The sequence below is a fragment of the Bubalus bubalis genome, chromosome 7, assembly GCF_019923935.1.
Source record: "Bubalus bubalis isolate 160015118507 breed Murrah chromosome 7, NDDB_SH_1, whole genome shotgun sequence".
NCBI lineage: Eukaryota > Metazoa > Chordata > Mammalia > Artiodactyla > Bovidae > Bubalus > Bubalus bubalis.
The window spans coordinates 29,238,485-29,264,315 of NC_059163.1; the positions used below are offsets into that span (position 1 = coordinate 29,238,485).

At 36.5% G+C, this 25,831-nt stretch overlaps 1 protein-coding gene across 13 annotated transcripts in view; it reads left to right on the forward strand.

Annotated features, from left to right (window-relative positions):
* ANKRD17 (ankyrin repeat domain 17) overlaps positions 1-25,831 on the forward strand; it is a 166,172-nt gene that overhangs the window by 123,465 nt on the left and 16,876 nt on the right. For 12 of the 13 annotated variants that reach the window (XM_044945787.1, XM_025289919.2, XM_025289918.2 and 9 more), the window contains 7 exons: positions 1,548-1,643; positions 4,427-4,543; positions 15,440-15,611; positions 16,879-17,326; positions 17,755-17,910; positions 19,930-20,079; positions 21,428-23,064. In XM_044945787.1, the coding sequence (XP_044801722.1) occupies positions 1,548-1,643; positions 4,427-4,543; positions 15,440-15,611; positions 16,879-17,326; positions 17,755-17,910; positions 19,930-20,079; positions 21,428-23,064 (2,776 nt within the window). Of the gene's footprint in view, positions 1-1,547; positions 1,644-4,426; positions 4,544-15,439; positions 15,612-16,878; positions 17,327-17,754; positions 17,911-19,929; positions 20,080-21,427; positions 23,065-23,432; positions 24,646-25,831 lie in introns of those variants that run through there. The other variant, XM_044945792.1, reaches the window with a different exon arrangement.

A 25,831-nucleotide genomic window follows, 5' to 3' on the forward strand; every position in this document is an offset into this window, starting at 1 on the left:
GCTATTCTCTCAAATCATCCCACCCTCGCCTTCTCCCACATAGTCTAAAAGTTTGTTCTTTACATCTGTGTCTCTTTTGCTGTCTTGCATATAGGGTAGTCGTTACTATCTTTCTAAATTCCATTATATGCATTAATATACTGTATTGGTGTTTCTCTTTCTAACTTGCTTCACTCTGTATAATAGGCTCCAGTTTCATCCACCTCATTAGAACTGACTCAAACTGAGTAATATTCCGTTCCGTATATTACCACAACTTCCTTATCCTTCGCGTGCCAATGGACATCTATGTTGCTTCCATGCCTTAGCTATTGTAAACAGTGCTGCATTGAACTTTGGGGTACATGTGTCTCTTTCACTTCTGGTCTCCCTGGGGTGTATACCCAGCAGTGGAATTGCTGGGTCATATGGCAGTTCTATTTCCAGTTTTTTAAGGAATCTCCACACTGTTCTCCATAGTGGCTGTACCAGTTTGCATTCCCACCAACAGTGTAAGAGGGTTCCTTTTTCTCCACACCCTCTCCAGCATTTATTGTTTGTAGACTTTGATGGTGGCCATTCTGACCCACATGAGATGATACCTCTTTGTGGTTTTGATTTACATTTCTCAAATAGTGAGTAATGCTGAGCATCTTTTCATGTGTCTATTAGCCATCTGTATGTCTTTGGAGAAATGTCTGTTTAGTTAAAAGGTACAGGTAATTTTAAAAGATGTAGATGAGAAGGTAAAAAATAAAGGCAACAGAGGAAATGTACTGACTATAAACATATGTTTATCCGTCTGTTTAGAGGTGTTGTGTCATTAATAGTATAGATTAGAGAAAGTAGAGAGTCTCTTGAATAGGGTCTAAAGATTTTTAACATAGAGAATTTTGTTAATAGTAAATAATATAACCATTATTTAAGCTTTAGGCAAGTGTATCTTATTTTCTTTTAATTACCTAGTACAGTACTATCTGTTCAGTTTTCACCTGAAAAAAAGAACAAAATTGTTATTTCTACTCTTTTGATGCTTAAAATTGAAATAGGATGCTAAGATCTAATGAGTTAGCTGGGGCTGGGGGGGAAGGTGAGGTTTTTCTTTCACACATATCATGTATTTCTTCATACTGACTTTTGGTTATCTTTTTAAAAATTCAGAATGATTTAGACTAACACTGACTGACTGACTAGAATTTTAGCTCAAATTATTCTGTATCTTTTCAGGAGTTGGAATGAAAGTGAACAATGTAGATTTATCTAATTCGTTAAAACCAAAGCCTGTCTCTTTGTTTGTTTGTGTGCTCAGTCGCTCAGTCATGTCTGACCCTTTGCGACCCCTTGGACTGTAACCTGCCTGGCTCCTCTGTCCATGGAATTTTCTAGGCAAGAATACAGGAGTGGGTTGCCATTTCCTACTTCACTTTTTTATTTGAAATGCCAATCATACCCAACTTAACTGTTTATTTTGTGGCACGAATGCCAATGAAATCGTTGTTCAGACAGACTAGATTTACTGAATTCTGATAGAGTTTGTTTTCAGTCTGACATTGATATCTGTTTTTTAGGGTCATGTGAAAGTGGTGCGCTACTTAGTCAAAGAAGTCAATCAGTTTCCATCAGACTCTGAATGTATGAGATACATAGCAACGATCACTGATAAGGTAATACACTGATGAAATTCATCCCCACTCTATGAACTTGGGATCCCATTTGGCTTTTTTATATTTGTATATTCCACATTAAGAAAAGAAGCCTTAGTTTGAGCAATAATGTGTGGCATATAACTATTTTCATTTATGTAGTATTTGGGAATGAAGTAGGCTACTTAAGAAACTCTTCGGAGTATTTACTTTCCTAATGAACACTATGAAGTCAAGTGGGCCTTAGAAAGCATCACTATGAGCAAAGCTAGTGGAGGTGATGGAATTCCACTTGAGCTATTTCAGATCCTGAAAGATGATGCTGTGTAAGTGCTGCAGTCAATATGCCAGCAGATTTGGAAAACTCAGCAGTGGCCACAGGACTGGAAAAGGTGTTTTCATTCCAATCCCAAAGAAAGGCAATGCCAAAGAATGCTCAAACTACCGCACAATTGCACTCATCTCACACGCTAGTAAAGTAATGCTCAAAATTCTCCAAGCCAGGCTTCAGCAACGTGAACCGTGAACTTCTAGATGTTCAAGCTGGTTTTAGAAAAGGCAGAGCAACCAGAGGTCAAATTGCCGACATCCGCTGGATCATCGAAAAAGCAAGAGAGTTCCAGAAAAATATCTATTTCTGCTTTATTGACTATGCCAAAGCCGTTGACTGTGTGGATCACAATAAACTGCAGAAAATTCTGAAAGAGATGGGAATACCAGACCACCTGACCTGCCTCTTGAGAACCTATATGCAGGTCAGGAAGCAACAGTTAGAACTGGACATGGAACAACAGAATGGTTCCAAATAGGAAAAGGAGTACGTCAAGGCTGTATATCATCACCCTGCTTATTTAACTTCTATGCAGAGTACATCATGAGAAACGCTGGGCTGGAAGAAGCACAAGCTGGAATCAAGATTGCCGGGAGAAATATCAATAACCTCAGATATGCAGATGACGCCACCCTTATGGCAGAAAGTGAAGAGGAACTAAAAAGCCTCTTGATGAAAGTGAACGAGGAGAGTGAAAAAGTTGGCTTTAAGCTCGATATTCAGAAAACGAAGATCATGGCATCTGGTCCCATCACTTCATGGGAAATAGATGGGGAAACAGTGGAAACAGTGTCAGACTTTATATTTTGGGGCTCCAAAATCACTGCAGATGGTGACCGCAGCCATGAAATTAAAAGACACTTACTCCTTGGAAGAAAAGTTATGACCAACCTAGATACCATATTGAAAAGCAGAGATATTACTTTGCCAACAGAGGTCCGTCTAGTCAAGGCTATGGTTTTTCCATATGGATGGATCTGAGAGTTGGACTGTGAAGAAAGCTGAGCGCTGAAGAATTGATGCTTTTGAACTGTGGTGTTGGAGAAGACTCTTGAGAGTCCCTTGGACTGCAAGGAGATCCAACCAGTCCATTCTAAAGGAGATAAGCCCTAGGTGTTCTTTGGAAGGAATGATGCTAAAGCTGAAACTCCAGTACTTTGGCCACCTCATGCGAAGAGTTGACTCATTGGAAAAGACTCTGATGCTGGGAGGGATTGGGGGCAGGAGAAAAAGGGGACGACAGAAGATGAGATGGCTGGATAGCATCACTGACTTGATGGACGTGAATCTGAGTGAACTCCAGGAGTTGGTGATGGACAGGGCAGCCTGGCATGCTGCGATTCATGGGGTCGCAAAGAGTCAGACACGACTGAGCGACTGAACTAAACTGAACTGAATGAAGTAATAAAACATTTTCTGTGATAGAATTACTTTGGCTTTTTAGATAGTACTTAAGCTAATTTAATTTTAATGTTGATAATAAACAACCTATAGCAAGTTATTATTACTATTCATTAGTGATATAATCTAACCAGACTGATAACTCTTCTGAGAGGAACAAGTCAGTGAATTTTTTTTATACTTAAACAAAAATTAGCATAGTACTTTTACTTATGGTCAAGAAAACTCTTAACATGTTCAACATAATATAAAAGTCAGACTGTCAGCTTAAGAATGAATTTGCTAGGATTTTTTTGCAGGAAAGGAAGAGAACATAAAATAAATCCCTTAGAATTCTAATTGAAATCAAAATATTGGAATGAAATCCTAAGTCATGCCTCTGAAAAATGTAAAAATGTCTTTCATTTTCCCAGTTATTATGTGACAGCAACTTTTCTCATTAATTTTTGATTTAACATAGCTAATCCACTGTCTTGCCTGCCTCTAGATTTTTTCATGAGAAATAGTATTCCTAGATATCTATGTAGGGGGACAGAAATTGAAAATAAGGCTTTATCTTAGTATGGAAATATCCCTTTCCTGTCAAAAAGTGTGTTCTGAAAATGAAATAAGAGAAAAGTCTATAAATATTGTTTTTTATGAATGATTCAGCATAAGAAGTTACAGAAACAAACTAAGTATTTGAGAACAGTTCTTGCCAAATAAGTATTTAAAAATTTTTTAAACCCATTTTCTTTTGTTGACATTGCCCTTTTCCTTTAGCCTGTTAACCACCTAACAGATTATTGCAGGTCTATTTGCAGTATGATTTCTCATTTTTAAAATTATAGGACTAAATACTTTTAGTACCAGTCAGATGGATGTTATTTTGAAGAACAGTAGAGGCTCTTTGCTTATGTATTTTAAAAAACATGCCATTTAAATTATGTTTTTATTTGTACCCTTTTTGCCCTACTATTGATCTTTACTGTTTGTTCATTCAAGTACCTTATTTAATATTTTCATGTTTTCAGGAATCTATCTAAATGTTAATTATTTTGAGGTTAGAAACATCTTAATTTTTTTGTTTTAGGAGATGCTGAAGAAGTGTCACCTTTGTATGGAATCAATAGTACAAGCCAAAGATAGACAGGCTGCTGAAGCAAACAAAAATGCCAGCATTTTATTAGAGGAGTTAGACTTGGAAAAGGTAACCTTTCCATATGATAACCTTTACATATGAAAAATATTATCTACTTTTTTCCTTTCTGCTTTTCTTCCTCCTTATTTGTGGTTTTTTGCTTTGTTTTGCTTTTGCTTTAAATTATGTACATGGTTTTCTCTCCAAGTTTGGCTCAACTGGTAGAATTGAGTATTTTAAATATTGTTATATCATTAAAGTAGTTTTTTTTATAGTTAAATTAACTAAATGTTATTGTAGGAATTGCATTGATCTGGAAGTGAGAGAGCCTAGCCTCTAGTGCTCAGTTATCTCAACAAATGTTCTGATAATCCCCATCCAAATCTCTTTCAGGCATACTACAGCATCATCCCCATTATTCCTGCAGGGAGTAAAATACTCCAAACACTGTATAGTTTGGACAGACCCATAGCTGCTTCTTTACTCTCTGTTCTATCACTAACTGTCCTCTAGAATGTAATATTATAGAAATAGTAATCATAGAAGGAAAAGAATTGGTTGGTATTCAATATTATAGAATATATATTCTGCCATGTTTTATCTTTTTTAAAAAGGTTAAAAATGCTCTAAAGTTGAACATGCAGTTTTTAAATATGCAGTAATAGTGGGGCTGGAGCACTGATCACTCCACCATGCAGCTGAAAATCCACGCGTAACTTTAGAGTTGGGCTCTACATATCTGCCGTTTCAAGTCCATGGATTTCAACCAACTGCAATTTGTGTAGTATTGTAGTACTTACTTATTTTAAGGAGTTCACATGAAATGGGCCTGTTGAAGCCCATGTTGTTCACAAGTTAGTTGTATATTAGAATATTTTTCAACAGACCCATCACAAGCACGGAAATTGAAACTGTAATCAAAAATCTTCCAGCAAACAAAAGCCCAGGTCCAGACGGCTTCACAGCTGAATTCTACCAAAAATTTAGAGAAGAGAATATTTTTCATTAGGGTCGGGTACATTCTTCTTGTTTAGACTTACTATGTTAAGCTACATATTTCATCTTGCATGAAGAAAATAAAATAATTTTAAACATTTTTTTCTAAAGTCAAAAATATTTTTTATATTAAGGTTTTTCATTTAAAAAAATTTTCTAGTTTATATTCTGATCAAATAAAAATTAGCTTTTTCTTGGCCACTTTGAGGTTTTAATTGAATATGAACATATTGTTATAATTACAGTGATTGTTACAGGCTATTATAATACAGTATTATAGTATTATAATATCCTGAGAACAGATTGTTATAATCACCGTAACGATTACTTTACCTGTCTGGAACTTAGAGAGCCTAGCCTCTATAGTGCTCAGTTATCTCAACTAATGTTTTCTTAATCCTCATCCAAATCTGTACTACATTGATCCTGAACCTTGTAATTTGTTGCCAACAGATTTATCAGAAGTACCAAATGCACTAGGAAGACATACACGACCAAGGCATAACCAGCTAGTGAAATATGACCAGTTGCATCTAGTATTTATTTAATGTTTACTAAAATGCCAGGCGATATATAGGGTCAAATTATAGGAGAGAATGTAAATTATTTGAATCTTCTCTATAAAAGTGTTATTACCCTCATATTACAGATGGAAAAACTAAATCTATGGGATAATAAATAACTTACCTAATCTAGGATAGGATTTAAATCTACTTCTTTATTCTTAGTTCCCTGGTTTCCTTGCTCCCCTTAATTGAAGTCCACCTGGGTTTTAGTGCTTCCTCCTTACAGTATTATAATGTCCTGTTTTTGCATTACTCTCTCATTTTTAAATGTTAGATTCTCTAAGTATTATTTAATGATACTGTTTCTTTTTGCATTGTTATAAATCTCAGAAGGGCTTCCTTGGTGGCTCAGTGGTAAAGAACCCTCCTGCCAATGCAAAGGACACAAATTTGATCCATGGGTCAGGAAGATCCCCTGGAGAAGGAAATGGCAAGCCACTCCAGTATTCTTGCCTGGGACATCCAATGGATAGAGGAGCCTAGAAGGCTACAGTCCTTGGGGTCACAAAGGAGTGGGGCACGACTTAGCAACTAAACAAAAACACAGTTGTAAAAAGCATCCTTTTTTTTAGCTGAGACATAGACGTTTGTTTTTAAATAAAATTTTTGTTTCATCCCTTTGTTGTTTATACATTACATGAAATACATTTAGGAATATACTGCAAGCCTGTGGATTACAAAGTCAGACAGCATTTAGGCATATGTCCAGTTGTGCATGTCTATTCTTAACGTGAATGGGTTTTTCTTTGTTACAATATGTGCAGTGTAAACTGTGAACTCTGCAAAGTTGCCTCATATTATAGTCTCCCTTTCACATCTTTCTACTCTTCTTCCCTTCTTTATTTTCATGTTCTGATATTCTAAATACTACATTTTACTTAACTTGTTTGTCTCTCTCTACCACTAGAGTGTATGAACCACAAAATGATGCCTGGCATGTTAGTAAACATTTGTTGAACACATAAGTATCCATGTATGTGAAGATAGTATACTTTAAAAATAAAAGAATGATGTGAACATAATACTCTAATACTTGGTTTTCCCACTGTCAATAACTGAAAAATATTTTCAATTGATAGTGATTTATAACTGTGTAATATACTACATAGTAAGTTTCCAGTATTGTCACTACACATAATGTTGCAATAAACATTATTATACATATTTTGCTATATTTTGGCACTTTTATTTTTATGGAATAAGTTTCTTTCTTCACATGAGTCAGTATATTTTAAATTTGATACTTCCAGAATATTTCCCTAATACCATCAGCAGTACATAAGTGTTGTTTCTTTGAATTCTTGCCAGCCTTTCTTAACCTTAATGTTCATGTTTTCAGAGCCTCAGATTTAAAGCAATTCGAAAAGAATTTCCTTCAGTGTCATTGCATATTTCCCCATAATATTAATTCTTAATCATAAATTAATTAAATGTAAATTATTCCATATGCATTGATACTTTATAAGCAGTTTTGAATGAGGGTGGTATATAGATAGAATTTTAGATTATGGAGGAGACTATTCTGCCTAAACTGCAGCTTCTTTCTAGTGTATTTGGTAAATTATCAGATTGAGATGTGTTAGAGTTTGGTGCACAATTTTTTGCTTATGATTTACATCTGGAAAAATACACCTTTTTGCCGTTTGAGACTTGGTACATTCTGGCTGCACCATTTCTGATTTAGAAACATCACTGAAGTTGGTCTTATCTAGTTTAACTTGGATGTTCTACATGGATAACTTATTACATTGATCAACCTTTCTAATTTGAAAATGTTGGTTAATAGGTTTGTGAAAATTGCTGCTCAATACGGCTTGTTATATTTATCAGATTACCTTATGCTTATGCAGCAAACATTTGATTCACTGACTATTTACTATGTGCAAGAGTTCATGCTCTGGAGCAGTTCCTCTGGTCTAACTTTGGAATACTCGCGGTTAGTTGCTTGATCTCTTAGGACATTAACAACTAGGTTATGCTTTGGGCTGTTAGAATCCATGATGGATGTTATTGGTCTGCATTTTTAATGTTTTTACCCCTGTACTTTATCACTTATTTATCCCCTTTGTAAACTTTCATTAATCTTTTAGGGAATTATGTAGGGTATATTTTTAAAATGTTTCTAATGGATGTTTTCTTTTTTGTCTGTTTTTTTTTTTTGCCACTACTGAACTGATTCATAAGCCTACCTCACAATCACAGTTCTATACATTTCGTTCTCTGATTATCACCTCTTTTCAGCTTTACTCCCTCTAGAGTAAAGCTGCCTCCAACAATCCTGAAAACATTCTGTCTACCAGTAAATAGACGGATCCATTTATAATGCCACCCTTCACTGGCCTGACTCTTCTTTCTCCTTATTCTTACCTCAAGCCTAGTAACTGTAAGTTTCTAAGAGGGGGGAAAAAAAACATCAATCTTGATGACTAATTTTACTTTAAATGTGTGACAGTGAACCCTTTAATGCTGCCCAGTAGTCATACTATATATTTCCCTAGTTTATCCTGCCACTCATCTAGACCATTGTTTCTTTCTCCTTTACCCTGTGACATCTAGTATATCCTCTTTTTCAACCTCAGTTGATGATCTTGCATCCTACTCCAATCAGTGAGAAAACTGAAGCACCAGAAGAAAACTGCCAGAGACATCCCCCAACTCTGTCTTCCCAACCCACCAACCCCTGCACCTGTACACCTCCTACTAGTCACTGGATAAACTTGTTGTAACCAATCCCTCCAGTTGTGAGCTAGATCATATTTTCTGTCTGCTATGGCTTAGTCAAAAACATTGTTGTAGCAATTCTCTTTTCTTCTGTATCATTTTGCTCTCTTTCCTGAATCATCCTCATCAATAGGCACATTTCTTTATCCAGTCTTAAGAAAGCTTTTGCTTTCTCCAGTACCTCTCTCCTGCCCCTGTTTCTTTGGCTGCAAGCCCATTTCTTTGCTCCCATTTGCAGCAGAACTCCTTGTCTACTTTGGTAATTTCCAGTTCCTTTTTTCTTGAATCTACTCCTGCTAGGTTGTCACTCCCTCAGCTCTACCAAACTATGTTTTTATGGTCTCCAGGGACTCTCACGTAGCTAAATCCAATGATTACTTCTCTATCCTTACCTTACTAAACCTAGTAACACGTGACATACTCTCTTTACTTAGCCTCCGTTACATTACACACTCTTGGTTTTTCTCTTAATCTTTCTGAGTATTCCTTCTGTGTCTCTAGTTCCTCCTCATCTCTCCTCTTAGTTGGTAAGCCATTTAGCTTTTTACAGGATCTTCTTTATCTATTGATCATCTCATCCTGTTTCTTACCTTTATATAATAGCTGATCCAAAATCTATATCTTTAGCCCAGACCTCTTCCCTACACTCTATAGTCTCTTATATCCAGCTAGCTACTCAACATGTCCTTGTGGAAACCTAATTAAACATCTCATACTTAATGTCCAAATATGAACTCCTGATCTTTGCCTGCTCCAAACCCACAACTCTATAACTGCTCAGGCTAAAAGTCTTGATATGATCTTTGATTTTTTCTCCACTGTGTTGCAAAATTGAGTGACCTTTGCCTTGGATCTCTATCTGAAATCCTAGTCACTATTCATCACTTCTCACTCTGGTTCAAGTCACTAATATCATATCTTATCTTTATTTCCACAGTAGTCATTTAACTAATCTCCCTGATTCCATCACTGCTCTGCAATCTGTTCTCTGTTTAACACTTAAAGTGATCATCTTGTATCACTTAGACCAGATCACTCTTTTGCCCAAAACCCCACAGTACCATTTCACTCAGAGTAAAAGATAAAAGTTTTTAAAATCCCTTTTGGGATGTGTCTGGTGGTGAAAGTAAAGTCTGATGCTGTAAAGAGCAGTATTGTATAGGAACAGAGAATGTTAGGTTCATTAATCAAGGTAAATAGGATGTGGTCTGACAGGAGATGGCAAGAGTGAATCAGTGAACTAAAAATGGATGGGAATGGGTGAGTTTAATTCAGATGACCATTATATCTACTACTGTGGCAAGAATGCCTTAGAAAAAATGGAGTTGCCCTCATAGTCAACAGGAGTCGGTGATGTAGTACTTGGATGCAATCTCAAAAATGACAGAATGATCTCGGTTCGTTTCCAAGGCAAACCATTCAACATCACAGTAATCTAAGTCTATGCCCTAACTACTAATGCTGAAGAAGCTGAAGTTGACTGGTTCTTTGAAGACCTTCAAGACCTTCCAGAACTAACACCACAAAAAAGATTTCCTTTTCATCATGGGAAACTGGAAGGTAAAAGTAGGAAGTCAAGAGATACCTGGAGTAACAGGCAAGTTTGGCCGTGGAGTACAAAATGAAGCAGGGCAAAGACTAATGGAGTTTTGCCAAGAGAACACACTGGCCATAGCAAACATCCTTTTCCAGAAACACAAGAGACGACTGTACATATGGAGATCACCAGATGGTCAATACCAAAATCAGACTGGTTATATTCTTTGCAGCCAAAGTTAGAAAAACTCTATACAGTCAGTGAAAACAAGATTTGGAGCTGAGTGTGGCTCAGATCATGAACTCCTTATTGCCAAATTCAGACTTAAATTGAAGAAAGTAGGGAAAACCACAAGGCCATTCAGATATAACCTAAATCATGTCTCTTATGATTATACAGTGGACATGACAAATAGATTCAAGTGATTAGATCTGTTAGAGGGCCTGAAGAACTATGGATGTAGGTTTGTAACATTGTACAGGAGATGGTGACAAAAACCATCCCCAAGGGAAAAAAAAATGCAACAAGGCAGAATTGTTGTCTGAGGAGGCCTTACAAATAACTGAGAAAAGAGAAATGAGAGACTTCCCTGGGGGCCCAGTGTCTAAGACTCTGAACTCCCAATGCAGGGGGCCTGGGTTTGATTCCTGGTTAGGGAACTAGATCCCACATGCCACGGCTAAGACCCAGTGTGTGTGTATATATATATATGTATTTTTTTAAGAGAAGTGAAAGGCAAAAGTGAAAGATATATCCAACTGAATGCAGAGTTCTGAAGAATAGCAAGGAGAGACAAGAAAGAAAGCCTTCTTAAGTGAATAATGCAGAGAAACAGAGGTGGCAAGAATATACAGACAAACTGTACAAAAAAGATCTTAATGACCCAGATTACCACAATGGTGTGGTCACTCATCTAACGGCAGACATCCTATAGTGTCAACTCAAGTTGGCCTTAGGAAGCATTACTATAAATAAAGCTAGTGGAGGTGATGGAATTTCAGCTGAGCTGTTTCAAATCCTAAACAATGATACTATTAAAGTTCTGCACTCGTGCCAGCAAATTTGGAAAACTCACCAGTAGCCACAGGACTGGAAAAGGTTTTCTCTTTCTATCCTAAAGAAGGGCAATGCCAAAGAATGTTGAAACTACCACACAATTGTGCTCATCTCACATGCTAGCAAGGTAATGCTCAAAATCCTTCAGCCTAGGCTTCAACAATATGTGAACCGAGAACTTCCAGGTATACAAGCTGGATTTAGAAAAGCCAAGGAACTAGAGATCAGATTGCCAACATCTGTTGGATCATAGAAAAAGCAAGAAAGTTCCAGAAAAACATCTACTTCTGCTTCATTAATACACTAACACCTTTGACTGTGTGAATCACAAAAAACTGTGGAAAATTCTAAAAGAGATGGGAATACCAGACCACCTTACCTGCCTCCTGAGAAATCTGTACACATGTCAAGAAGCAAGTTAGAACCGGACATGGAACAATGGACTGGTATGGAATGGTTCAAAATTGATAAAGGAGTACCTCAAGGCTGCATATTGTCACCTTGCTTATTTAACTTATATGCAGAGTACATCATGCAAAATGCCAGGTTGGATGAATCACAAACTGGAATCAAGATTGCTAGAAGCAATATCAATAACCTCAGATATGCAGATGACACCACCCTAATGGCAGAAAGCCAAGAGGAACCAAAGAGCCTCTTAGTGAAGGTGAAAGAGGAGAGTGAAAAAGCTGGCTTAAAACTCAACGTGCAAAAACCTTAAGATCATGGCATCTAGTCCCATCACTTCATGGAAGATAAGATGGGGAAACAATAGAAACAGTGACAGACTTTCTTTTCTTGGGCTCCAAAATCACCTGCAGATGGTGACTGCAGCCATGAAATTAAAAGATGCTTGCTCCTTGAAACAAAAGCTGTGACAGCCTAGACAGCATACTAAAAATCAGGGACATCACTTTTCTGACAGAGGTCCATATATAGTCAAAACAATGGTTTTTCCAGTTGTTATGTACACATGTGAGAATTGGACATTAAGAAGGCTGAGCACCAAAGAATTGATGCTTTTGGACTGTGGTGCTCAAGAAGATTCTTGAGAATCCTTTGGACAGCAAGGAGATCAAACCACTCAATCCTAAAGGAAATCAGTCCTGAATATTCATTGGAAGGACTGATACTGAAGCTGAAGGTCCAACACTTTGGCCACCTGATTCAGAGAACCAACTGTTTGGAAAAGAGCCTGATGCTGAGAAAGATTGAGGGCAGAAGAGTAGGAGGCCACAGAGGATGAGATGGTTGGATAGCATTATCAACTCAATGGACATAAGTTTGCGACATTCCCAGGGACAGTGAAGGACAGGGAAGCCTGGTATGCTTCAGTCCATCTGGTCACAAAGAGTTTGACATGACTGAGCAACTGAACAACAAGAACAACTACAGTGTCATTTCCAGCACAGTAAAAGATAAAAGTCTTTAAAATGCCCTGTTGGACCTTAGGTAATCAAGACCACTGATATGCTATCTGAAAGTGATTTTCTACTATTCTCAATCAAACTGGCCTACATAAACATGCCAAAGAATGTTCAAAACTACCACACAAATGCACTCATCTCACATGCTAGTAAAGTAATGTTCAAATTCTCCAAGCCAGGCTTCAACAGTATGTGAACCGTGAATTTCAAGATGTTCAAGCTGGATTTAGAAAAGGCAGAGGAACCAGAGATCAAATTGCTAACATCCGTTGGATCAGAAAAAGCAAGAGAATTCCAGAAAAACATCTACTTCTGCAATATTGATTGCGCCAAAGCCTTTGACTGTATAGATCACAACAAACTGGAAAATTCTGAAAGAGATGGGAATATCAGACCACCTTACCTGCCTCCTGAGAAATCTTTGTGCAGTTCAAGAAGCAACAGTTAGAATTGGACATGGAACAACAGACTGGTTCCAGAATGGGAAAGGAGTACATTAAGACTGTATATTGTCACCCTGCATATTTAACTTACATGCAAAGTACATCATGTGAAATGCTGGGGTGGATGAAGCACAAGCTGGAATCAAGATTGCCAGGAGAAATATCAATAACCTCGGATATGCAGATGACACCACCCTTATGGCAGAAAGTGAAGAGGAACTAAAGAGCCTCTTGATGAAAGTGAAAGAGGAGAGTGAAAAAGCTGGCTTAAAACTCAAAATTAAAAAAACTAAGATCATGGCATCCAGTCCCATAACTTCATGGCAAATAGATGGGGAAACAGTGGAAACAGTGAGAGACTTTATTTTCTTGGGCTCCAGTATCACTGCAGATGGTGACTGCAGCCATTAAATTGAAAGACCCTTGCTCCTTGGAAGAAAAGCTATGGCCCACCTAGACCACATATTAAAAAGCAGAGACATTTCTTTGCCACCAAAGGTCCATCTAGTCAAAGCTATTGTTTTTCCAGTATTCATGTATGGTTGTGAGAGTTGGACTATAAAGAAAGCTGAGCCCTGAAGAATTTATGGTTTTGAATTGTGATGTTGGAGAAGACTTGAGAGTCCCTTGGACTGCAAGGAGATCCAACTAGTCAATCCTGAAGGAAAGGAAATCAGTCCTGAATATTCATTGGAAGAACTGATGCTGAAGCTGTAGCTCCAATACTTTGACCACCTGATGCAAAGAAGTGACCCTGATGCTGGGAAAGATAGAAGGCAGGAGGAGAAGAGGACATCAGAAGATGAGATGGTTGGATGGCATCACTGACTCGATGGACATGAGTTTGAGCAGGCTCTGGGAGTTCGTGATGGACAGGGAAGCCTGGCATGCTGCAGTCCATGGAGTCGCAAAGAGTCAGACCCAACAGAGCGACTGAACTGATCTGAACTGAGAGGAAACTTGGGTACTTTTGAAAGATCAGCAAAAGTTTCTAGGGGGCAGATACTATGCAAACAAATTCTATATCTCCAGTTTCCATTTGTGTTTTTTCCTGAAATCCATCTGCTTGAGAAAGTATCTGATTTTCTATAGTTTCTCCTTAATTATTTATCTTTCCAAAAACAAAAATCTTATCTCTTACCCAAGAGAATGTAATTATGGTGCATTGCCTCCGGATGTGAAAACTTTCAAGGTGGCAAAACCTTTCAGTCACCCTGAGCAGGGATTATTTCAAAAGGGAGGAGGAGTGACTAACAAAGGCTGGAGACTAAAAAAACGAAATCAGACTTTTTCTCAAGAAACTTAAGTCTGATTTGGCTTATAAGCTTGTCTCTAAGCACTGGTTTCATTAGTTAGGCTATTGTGACATTTTCCATAAACTGAGTATCATTGTTTTGACATATGTTTAAAATGCACATAAAATATATAGATAGCTTCCCAGGTGACACCAGTAGTAAAGAATCTGCCTGCCAGTGCAGGAGATGCAGGAGAGGTGGGTTCGATCTCTGGGTCAAGAAGATTCTCTGGAGGTGAAAATGGCAATCCACTCTAGTATATCTTGCCTGGAGAATCCCATAGACAGAGGAGCCTGGTGGGCTACAGTCCATGGGGTTGCAAAGAGTCCAACATAACTGAGCATGTGAGCACAGCTCAGTGTTCTGTAAATGTATACTGTTGTTAATTTATCCCCACCCTGGATCTCACCACATGAATTTGCCTGTTTCCTTTTACTACCATAGTAATCAGCTTTTGCAATGGAAAGTATTAAACCTGTATTTTTCTACTAGAGGTAGACATTTTATAGAATATATTCTTAGGATAAGCAGTTTGTAATTTTCATAGAAGGCTTTCAAATTACCTTTCCAAAAACTCTGATATTTATACCAATGGCAGTGTAGGAAAGAATTCATTTTCCCAAACTTTTGCTATCTGATACCTCTTATCATCTACATTTCCTTAGTGACTATGGAGTTATATATATCTTTATCAATCATCCATTTTGAAATTAGGTTGTCTTTTATCATTAATTTGATCTTGACATTTAAAAATAGTATCTTCTCTTTACAGTGATTTGAGTATGATTTTGATCAGTGAGTTGAACTAAGATAACTTTGAATTTTATGGTATCCCAGTACCTTTATGATGAATGACATTATGTGACAACATTTTTCCAATGAAAATTCCAATGTTATAATTCTGTTTTATTGATTCTTTAACAGTTAAGGGAAGAAAGTCGAAGGCTGGCTTTGGCTGCCAAACGAGAAAAGAGAAAGGAGAAGAGACGAAAGAAAAAGGAAGAACAAAGAAGAAAGCTAGAAGAAATTGAAGCCAAAAATAAAGAAAACTTTGAACTCCAAGCTGCTCAAGAAAAAGAAAAACATAAAGTTGAAGGTATTTTCTCTAAATCGTCTAATTTCTTTCATATAATGCTTTCTATTCAAAATTATATTTCATTAAATATAAATAACTTAAGATAACATTAAATGTCAATGAGTCAAGATAACAGTAGATCTTTTATATTATTAAACCCTAAAGTATTTCTATGCCCTTTTTATTTATTGACTTCATCCCAACTTTCCATTGTAAACAATTCCAAACCTATACACAAGTTGAAAGAATGATAAAACAAACACTTGAATACCCTTCACCTAATTTAAAAACAAACATTTTACTATATTTGCTTTATTTTTTTCTCTAAGTGTATATACATATTTTTTTCCCTAAGCTATCTGAAAATAAATTGCTGATGTCTGACATTGCACCTGGAATAAATACATAAAATCATAAAAAAAATTATCAGTACTTCCATAATTTCATCTACAGTCAAGACCATGTTCAGATTTTTTCTTAAATGAGGAAATTACTTTTAATTACTTTCTAACTAAAAATCATTTGAGGTAAGGATATCGTTAGAAAGAACCATTGTCATTAAACCACCATATATGTATGGTGTGTATGTGTGTATTTCCCTCTCTTCCAGTCTTTTATTTTGAAAAATTTCAGGCTACAGAAAATTTTAAGAGTTAGTATGATGAATACCTGCAAGTCACCTAGATTCATATAACATTGTGGCACGTTTATATTTTTCCTCTTTTTTTTTGAATAGTCTTATATATACTGTACACAACAATAACATTATTACACTTGAGAAATTTAATAATTATGAATAATATGTAATATATAGTAACATATTCGTTCCTAAAAGAATTCCAAATTTTTAAAAAATGTTTATATATTTGTCTGCACCAGGTCTTAGTTGCAGGACACAGGATTCTTTTTCAGTTGCGGCATATAGGGTCTTTACTTGCAGTATGTAAGATTTTATCTGTGGCATGATGGATCTAGTTCCCTGACCAGTAATCAAACGTGGGTCCCCTGCATTGAGAGTGTAGTGTCTTAGCCACTGGACTATGAAGAAGGTCCCCTGAAATATTTTTTTATAACTTCCTAGTATATGTTATTTAGAACTTAGGAACAGAGAGGAGAATAGATAAATCATATCCATCTCATTACTAGTGAATAATGGAATGACTGATGACTTTATATCTAAAAGTAGTAGTAGTAGAGTAGCCTCTCAGTTTATTTTTGTCAAGTTCTTAAAGCTAAATGTATGGCAAGAACACTAGAACTTGCTAATTCGGTATTACTGCTTCTACAGATGAACCTGAAGTCTTGACAGAGCCTCCAAGTGCCACAACCACTACTACCATAGGTATATCTGCAACCTGGACCACTTTGGCAGGTTCCCATGGTAAAAGAAATAATACCATAACTACAACCAGTTCAAAGAGGAAAAACAGGAAAAATAAAATTACTCCGGAAAACGTTCAAATTATATTTGATGATCCACTACCAATCTCATACAGTCAGCCAGAGAAGGTGAACGGAGAGTCCAAGAGCAGCAGTACCAGCGAGAGTGGAGATAGTGATAACATGAGAATTTCCAGTTGCAGTGATGAAAGTAGTAACAGCAACAGCAGCCGAAAGAGTGACAATCACTCACCTGCCGTGGTCACTACCACTGTGACCAGCAAGAAACAGCCATCAGTTCTGGTTACATTTCCAAAGGAGGAGAGAAAATCTGTTTCTGGCAAGACTTCAATAAAGTGAGTTCCAATTTTTATTTTCACAATTTACAGTATCATTATGAAACACTTTGTTGCTGAATTTTTTAGTAAAGCAGTCAAATGAAAAAGACAAAGTAAGTGTTAGTCTTTGTTCTAAAGAAGGCACACTTCTTTAAAGAATTACTGTGTAATTTCTTCATTTGGGTTGTTAACCCATGACAAGTATCGGTTGTGGTTTTTCAGAGATTGTTATTGTATTTTAGTTCCGCTATATTTGACCTCTAAATAATATCTTTTTAAAATTGCCCCTTCATATTTTGCCCAGTATTGGAAAATGAAAAATAAATTTCTCATTTATTCATAATATTCAGAAAATAAAGAATAAAATCATGTGTTAGTTTGCTGTTATCATTCAAAAATTCTTCATCTGTTCTATATTTAATGTGTGTTTTTCCTCCTTGTTAAAGATTGTCAGAGACTATCAGTGAAGTGACCAGTAATTCTCTCTCCACTTGCACAAAATCTGGTCCATCTCCCCTTTCCTCTCCAAATGGGAAATTAACAGTAGCAAGTCCCAAGCGTGGACAGAAGAGGGAAGAAGGATGGAAAGAGGTTGTAAGGAGGTAATTGATTATTTCTTTGTTTTTCTCATTCTTTTTATATGTGCTCTATTTCACAGAGAAGTACAGTCTACCTTGCGATTAAATTCCCCAACTGTTCCAAATGCTGCAAACAAACTGGTGGCCCAGGGCTGCCAATGGAGACAACCTATACTATATTTTATATGGAAAAAAGTATATGTTAATACTTTCAAAGCTGGGAGATTTTACATAAAAAGTTAGGTCTTTGTGTGTCTGCTTCACCTGCATACATACTGGCTTTTGGTAGTGAACTAATTTCTTTAAGGTGATAGATTGTCTTATTCTTCCTTGTAACCTTGAAGCCCAGTAGGTAGTGTCTATCACATGCTTATAAATATTTGGAGAGTAAATAAATATTGATTTTAAACTATTCTTGTCTTCAAATCATAGAATATTTTTACTTCAAGAGTTTTAGAACTAAAATATTTTACTGTATTTTGCTTGGGATTTTTAAAATAATGTGTGTTAAAAAGTAAAACAGTATCCCAGAAACTGCAAGGTGGTAAGATACCACCTACCTAGAAAGGATGTGATCCAAAAAAAGTATGATGTACATTTCTTTTCCTGTTTTCGGCCAAGACTTCCCCTCAGCCTCCATCTCTGTCTTCATCTCTGTCTGTCACATGGCTCTTAAACTAATTAAAATCATAACACCAGAGTTCATTCTCACTGTTAGTCACTCAGTCATGTCCGACTCTTTGCAGCCCCGTGGACTGGGACTCACCAGGTTCCATTATCCATGCTCTCATATAAAAAGATAATTCTGGTTTTTGCATGCAGTTTTATTTATTTTTGGCCGTACCAGGTCTTCATTGCTGTTGTGGGCATCTCCAGTTGCAGCACTTAGGCTCCTCTTGTGGTTTGTGGGCTTCATTTGTTATAGCAAACAGACTCTGGAGCACTCAGGCTCTCTAGCTGTGGGTGCCTGGGCTTAGTTGCCCCAGGGCATGTGGGAATCTTAGTTCCCCAACCAGGGATCAAATTTCCATCCCCTCTTTTGGAAGGCAGATTCCCAGACATTAGACCACCAAGGGAAGTCCCTGCATGCATCTTATAGTATAGTATACAAACAAATTCTTAACTAATTTAAAATAATGATCCCTGAGTTATGTTCTTTAAGGGAAAAGGAATTATCAGGTGACTTAGTTATATATATAAAAGGGCAGAGAGGCAAGGTTTTTAAAAAAATTCTAATTTAGTATTTAATCTGTTGTGAATAAATAATTTACTTATTCATTGAAGCATAATTGGCGCATTCTTTTTATTGAGAGTTATACTGTTTTTCTTTTAGAAGTATTCTTTAGTTTAGACTTGTAAGAAATTTATATCTACCTTTGCTGAATCTGAGTAATTTTATGTTAGGTGGGTTTTGCTTTTTGGAATTCCAACAGGCTTTTCTGTTTCCTCACACAACTAAACATACCTTAGCAAGTATCCATATTTGTGGATAATCATTTGAAGGCCTCTAGAAGAATGCAGGAAAACATGAATTTTCAGTATCATCCTTTCAGTTAAATATTGGGTAATAAAAACAAGAATATAAGGTGTAAGTCAGACACCTAAAGGCACTCACAAGAAACCTTTCTTAACTCCTTGGGCTAGATTAGACACCCCATCAGTGTGTCTTTATGATACCCTGTTAGAGCACTTACGACATCGTGTTATGTTTCTTACTTGGTTTCTACACAGTCAGTATATGTGGGTGGGAACCCGTCTGTCTTATTTGCCATTAGTAGTTGCGTTTACAGAGTGTATGTCTACATGGATGTGCTTTATAGATCGTAATGAAGGATAAAAGTCAAAAAAGCAAACAGTTTTTGGTAAACTCACTCTTTTTTTCTGTGGCTCTTAGTTGCCTTGTTTCATTTAGGATGAGACTAGGTAGAAGAGGCTTATTCAACAATGTTCTGCATTTTTTATTATAAAATTAGTATAACTGTCTTAATTACAACCACTGATATTTATGATTTATCTTAATTTATTTTTCTAACCATTAAACAGGTCAAAGAAAGTATCTGTTCCATCAACTGTGATATCCAGAGTGATTGGAAGAGGAGGCTGTAATATTAATGCGATTCGGGAGTTCACTGGTGCACACATAGATATTGATAAGCAGAAAGACAAGACGGGAGACCGGATAATAACTATAAGGCAAAATTTTGTCTCTTATTTTTTTTTCCCTTTATATTTATTGCATTAGAGCTTAAAAATTATAGATAAGCATTTGAGTTTTCAATGGAACTTTGTATTTAATAGCCTACTTTTAAATGAGAATTTGATTCATTTTAGAGAAAACAACTCTTAAAATTTGTTTTTCTAATTTATATGTTCTTATGAAGTATTTCAAAGGACTTTAAAAGAATTTTTCTTTTTTGTGTGTATGACAAAGATTTGAATAATTTTTCCTTATATAAACATTTAATAAGGCATTCTTAAAACTGATTCTGAGAATTTTTTAGAAGGAAAGGATTTCTAACACATTTTAGTAGTTTTCCATCTTTCTCTTAAGTTAGCATTTGAGATTTATTATTCTTAGATTGAATACTTAGAGTATGAGCTCAGTCATAGATTTAAATCTAAAGTAGATATTTGTTTTGAATTAATATTTGAGTATTTCTAAGCTGTAATATCCTTAAAATAAAGATGATATTGTAAGAAATCATAAATTTGGTTGTGATAGACTGGTGCCCTTGATAGTAATAGAGGGGCTTATAGTTTAATAACTTGCCTCAACAGGAAGAAGGCAATTAACTCACTCTACTTTATACTTATTCTCCTCTCCTATCTTTTTTATGCCTCTTCTCGGGTAGGTGTGGTCACACTTGCCTTATCCAGAGAAGAGGGAAAGCAGAAATCCTCCACCTCGGGGTTTCCATAAGGTTTTCCTGTCAACCACATACATTCCTAAACATTGAAGACTGGGTTTTGACCTTATGGCCATTGTTGGCATTATCAGGATTCTTCTCTCATTTTGAGACATCTGTCCAAAATAGTTAAAATAATCACTCTACTTATAAAGAAACCAGTAGTAAACATGCTGTAAATAGAGTCATTTTACCTACCTGAATTTAAAAGACTGTTTTCTTACTCAGTGATATTATTGTTCTTGCTTAATTGTACTGTTTTTAATGTTGATCAATTGTTGAACTTAATGGTAACAGTATGGATTATGTAGGATTTTAAGTGCAGTGATTTTTCGATCTAGAATGTATTTCACAGTAGGAAAATGATTGCTTAGCCTGAGGAAACAATAGTGAAATTAAATTTTTTGAAAAGAAGTAATTTGTTTCTCCTTTGAAAAATATAGTGGTGTGTTGGACAGTTTATCGCTTTGCTTGCAAAATACCTCAAAAATAGAAAACTTGCTGCTTAGCTTTTTATCTGTTCTCTGTATATATGTGCATACATATGCAGTGCACACACAAATGAATTTAGGCCTTATATATCTTAAAAAGGGGAAATTGGACCTAATTTTTTTTTTTTTTTGGTCCATTTGTAGGGGTGGCACTGAATCAACAAGACAGGCAACTCAGTTGATCAATGCTCTGATCAAGGATCCAGACAAAGAAATTGATGAACTCATTCCAAAGAATCGTTTGAAAAGCTCCTCAGCAAATTCCAAAATAGGGTCATCAGCACCTACCACCACTGCTGCTAACAGTTCCTTAATGGGAATTAAAATGACGACTGTAGCTCTGTCATCAACATCTCAAACTGCCACAGCACTTACTGTGCCTGCAATTTCTTCTGCATCTACTCACAAAACCATTAAGAATCCAGTGAATAATGTGAGGCCTGGTTTTCCAGTTTCTCTTCCATTAGCATATCCTCCTCCACAGTTTGCACATGCTTTGCTTGCTGCTCAGACTTTCCAGCAGATCCGTCCACCAAGGTTGCCCATGACCCACTTTGGAGGTACTTTTCCACCAGCTCAATCCACTTGGGGTCCTTTTCCTGTCAGGCCTTTGAGCCCTGCCAGAGCTACTAACTCGCCTAAGCCTCACATGGTGCCTCGCCATAGCAATCAGAATAGCAGTGGTTCTCAGGTGAATTCAGCAGGTTCTTTAACTTCAAGTCCAACAACTACAACCAGTTCATCAGCTTCAACGGTGCCTGGTACATCTACAAATGGCAGTCCGAGTTCACCTTCTGTTAGAAGGCAGCTTTTTGTCACAGTTGTGAAGACATCCAATGCCACCACCACAACGGTCACAACCACAGCAAGCAACAACAGCACTGCACCCACAAATGCCACATATCCTATGCCTACTGCCAAAGAACACTACCCAGTATCATCCCCATCTTCCCCGTCACCACCAGCCCAGCCAGGAGGAGTTTCTAGAAACAGCCCTTTGGATTGTGGAACAGCATCTCCAAATAAAGGGGCATCTTCCTCTGAGCCGGAAGCAGGTAGTCCACCAGTAGTAGAAACAACAAACAGTAGACCTCCAAACAGCAGCAGTTCTTCTGGGAGTTCATCAGTTCATTCTACTCAGCAACAGCCTCCGGGATCTGCTTCTCAGGAGCCAAGACCACCTCTTCAGCAGTCTCAGGTTCCTCCCCCGGAAGGCAGAATGACTGTCCCTTCTTTAGCAACCACAAGTTCTGCTCCAGTGGCGGTGCCTTCTACTGCCCCAGTGACTTACCCTATGCCTCAGACACAAATGGGATGCTCCCAGCCTCCTCCTAAAATGGAACCACCTGCTATTAGACCACCCTCTCATGGCACAACTGCCCCTCACAAGAATCCAGCTCCAGTGCAAAATTCATCTGTTGCAGTCCTCAGTGTCAATCACATTAAAAGACCTCACAGTGTTCCCTCCTCTGTCCAGCTACCTTCGACCTTAAGTACACAAAGTGCTTGTCAAAATTCAGTACATCCAGCAAATAAACCTATTGCTCCCAATTTCAGTGCCCCCTTACCATTTGGGCCCTTTAGCACATTGTTTGAAAATAGCCCGACTTCTGCTCATGCCTTCTGGGGAGGATCTGTTGTTTCATCTCAGTCAACACCAGAATCTATGCTATCAGGAAAATCCTCATATTTGCCAAATTCAGATCCCTTACATCAATCTGATACTTCTAAAGCTCCAGGTTTCAGACCACCATTACAGAGACCTGCTCCAAGTCCCTCAGGTAAGGTTGTATTTTCTGACATTCTTCACCTGCTCATTTACACAGATGATGCAAAAACTCTGGTTATTTTCTAGTACTTTTACTCTTACTGGGCCAGATGGACAAACTGTTTTACTAAATCAAATGCTGTTGTGAGTATTGAGTGTATTTAGTATGGCATTATTATTTTTTTTAATATTTTTAGAAACTGCAATGGATTTTACCTTAAATTTACCATAAGTAAATTTCATCAAATACATTTTTCTCTCTCAAAATAAAAAAACAGTCTCTTATATTTTAATTTAATAAGATAATGCCATCAAAAGTTTGCTTTTTCAAATAAAAACTACCACATATTTTTAAAATTTTATTTTACTTCTGCTTTACAGTCAACTCTACCTTCAATCTGCACCTCCCCCCACCTCTGATATCCACAAATCTGATCTTTTTCAGTGAGTTTGTTTGCTTTAAATTCTACATATAAATGAAAATATAAACTTTGTCTTTCTCTGTCTGACTTGTTTTACTTAGTTTGATGCCCTCATGGCACATCCATTTATCAGAAATGGCAGAATTTCCTTCTTTTTTAATATATATATATGGCTGAATAACATCCCACTGTGTGTGTTTATATGCCACACACACACACACAGTGGAATATTCAGCCATATTAAAAAAAACAAGTGTATGTGGGCCACAACTTCTTTTCCATTCATCCATGAATGGATACTTAGGTTTTTTTCCATGTCTTAGCAATTGTAAATAATGCTATTATGTACATGGGAGTGTAGGTATATTTTCAAGTTAATATTTTTGTTTCTTCTGAATATATTTCCAGAAGAGGAATTTCAGGATCATTGTGGTAGTTCCATTTTCAGTTCTTAAGACGATCCTCCATCCTGTTTTCCATAGTGTCTGTAGGCTGATCGTATTTCAAGTCCTTACTTAATGAGCAGATGTAGCTGGTAGCTGCCATATTGCACAGTGCAGATGTTGAACACATCTGTTAACATAAAAAGTTCTATTGGGCAGTGCTGATAGTTAAAGAAGATCTAAAGATCTGGTTTTGAGTGGTTGTTTTTTCTTTTTTAACTTTTTACTTTGAAATATTTTTTATAGACGTGTTCTTCTATAATTACCCCAACTTCCCCTAATGTAAACATCTTACATAAACATGATATATTTATTAAATATATTTATTTATTTAAATTTATTAAAACTAAGAAATTAATATTGGAACACTATAATTAACTAGACTAGAGACTTTATTCATACTCCACAATTTTCCAATAATGTTCTTTTTCTATTTCCATGCTTTACTGATGTCTAAAAATATTATTTATGCCTTTACAGAAAGGTTGCCAACTTGATGTGTGTTATTGAAGAGATGACATTCTGGGACTAATGGGAACTGAGTGTTATGTTTACCTATTAGCACATAAATGTAATGAACATGATCAGTAAATATTTCTTTGCTGGGAATTGATTGAAACATTTTTTGTGAATTTTCAAAAGCAGTTTCTCTTGAATACTAAAACAATAGAATCGATATAATTTATTGTAAAGCTTCATATGCTAATACATGTAATTCTTTTTTTTTTTAATTTTATTGGAGTATATTTGATTTACAATGTTGTTTTAGTTTCAAGTGTACAACAAAATGAATTAGTTATATACATACATATGTCTACTCCTTTTAAGATTGTTTCCCCATATAGGCCATTACAGAGGAGTAGGTAAAGTTCCCTGTGTTGTACAGTAGGTTCTTATTATTTATTTTATATACAGTAGTGTATATATGTCAATCCTAATCTCCCAGTTGGTCCCTTACCCCCTGGTACCCATAAGTTTTGTTTTCTACATATGTACAGAGCTACATCTATAACTTTATTTTTGTTTTGTAGATAAGTTTTTTTTATTTATTCTCTTTTTTTGGATTCCATATACAAACTATATCATATATCTGTCTTTCTCTGTCTGACTTCACTCAGTATGACAATTCTAGGGCCGTCCATGTTACTACAAATGGCATTATTTCATTCTTTTTTATGGCCGAGTAATATTTCATTGTACATATGTACCGCATCTTCTTTATCCATTCCTCTGTTGATGGACATTTGGATTGCTTACATGTCCTTGCTATTGTAAATAGTGCTACAGTGAACATTGAGGTAAATATATCTTTTCAAATTATGGTATATGCCCAGGAGTGGGATTGCTGGGTCACATAGTATGTTAATCGCTCAGTCGTGTCCAACTGTTTGCAACCCCATGGACTGTAGCCTGCCAGGTTCCCCTGTCCATGGCATTTTCCAGGCAAGAATACTAGAGTAGCTTGCCATTTCCTTCTCCAGGAGATCTTCCCGACCTAGGGATTGAACCCAGGTCTCCCACATTGCAGGCAGATTCTTTTACCTCTGAGTCAGAGACCAGGGATCGTATAGTAGCTGTTTTTAGTTTTCTAAGGAACCTCCATACTGTTCTCCATAGTGGCTATATGAATTTATATGCTTACTAATAGTGTAAGAGGGTACCCTTTTCTCCATACTCCCTCCAGCATTTATTGTTTATGGGCTTTTTGATGGTGGCCATTCTGACCAGTATAAGGTGATACCTCGTGTAGTTCTGATTTGTGTTTCTCTAATAATTAGTGATGTTGAGCATCTTTTCATATGCTTTTTCCATCTGTATGTCTGCTTGGAGAAATATCTGTTATTTAATTTTTTAAAGTTGGAATTTAGTGAAAATACTTCACTTTTCAAAAAATGTAACATCTAGGTAATATGTT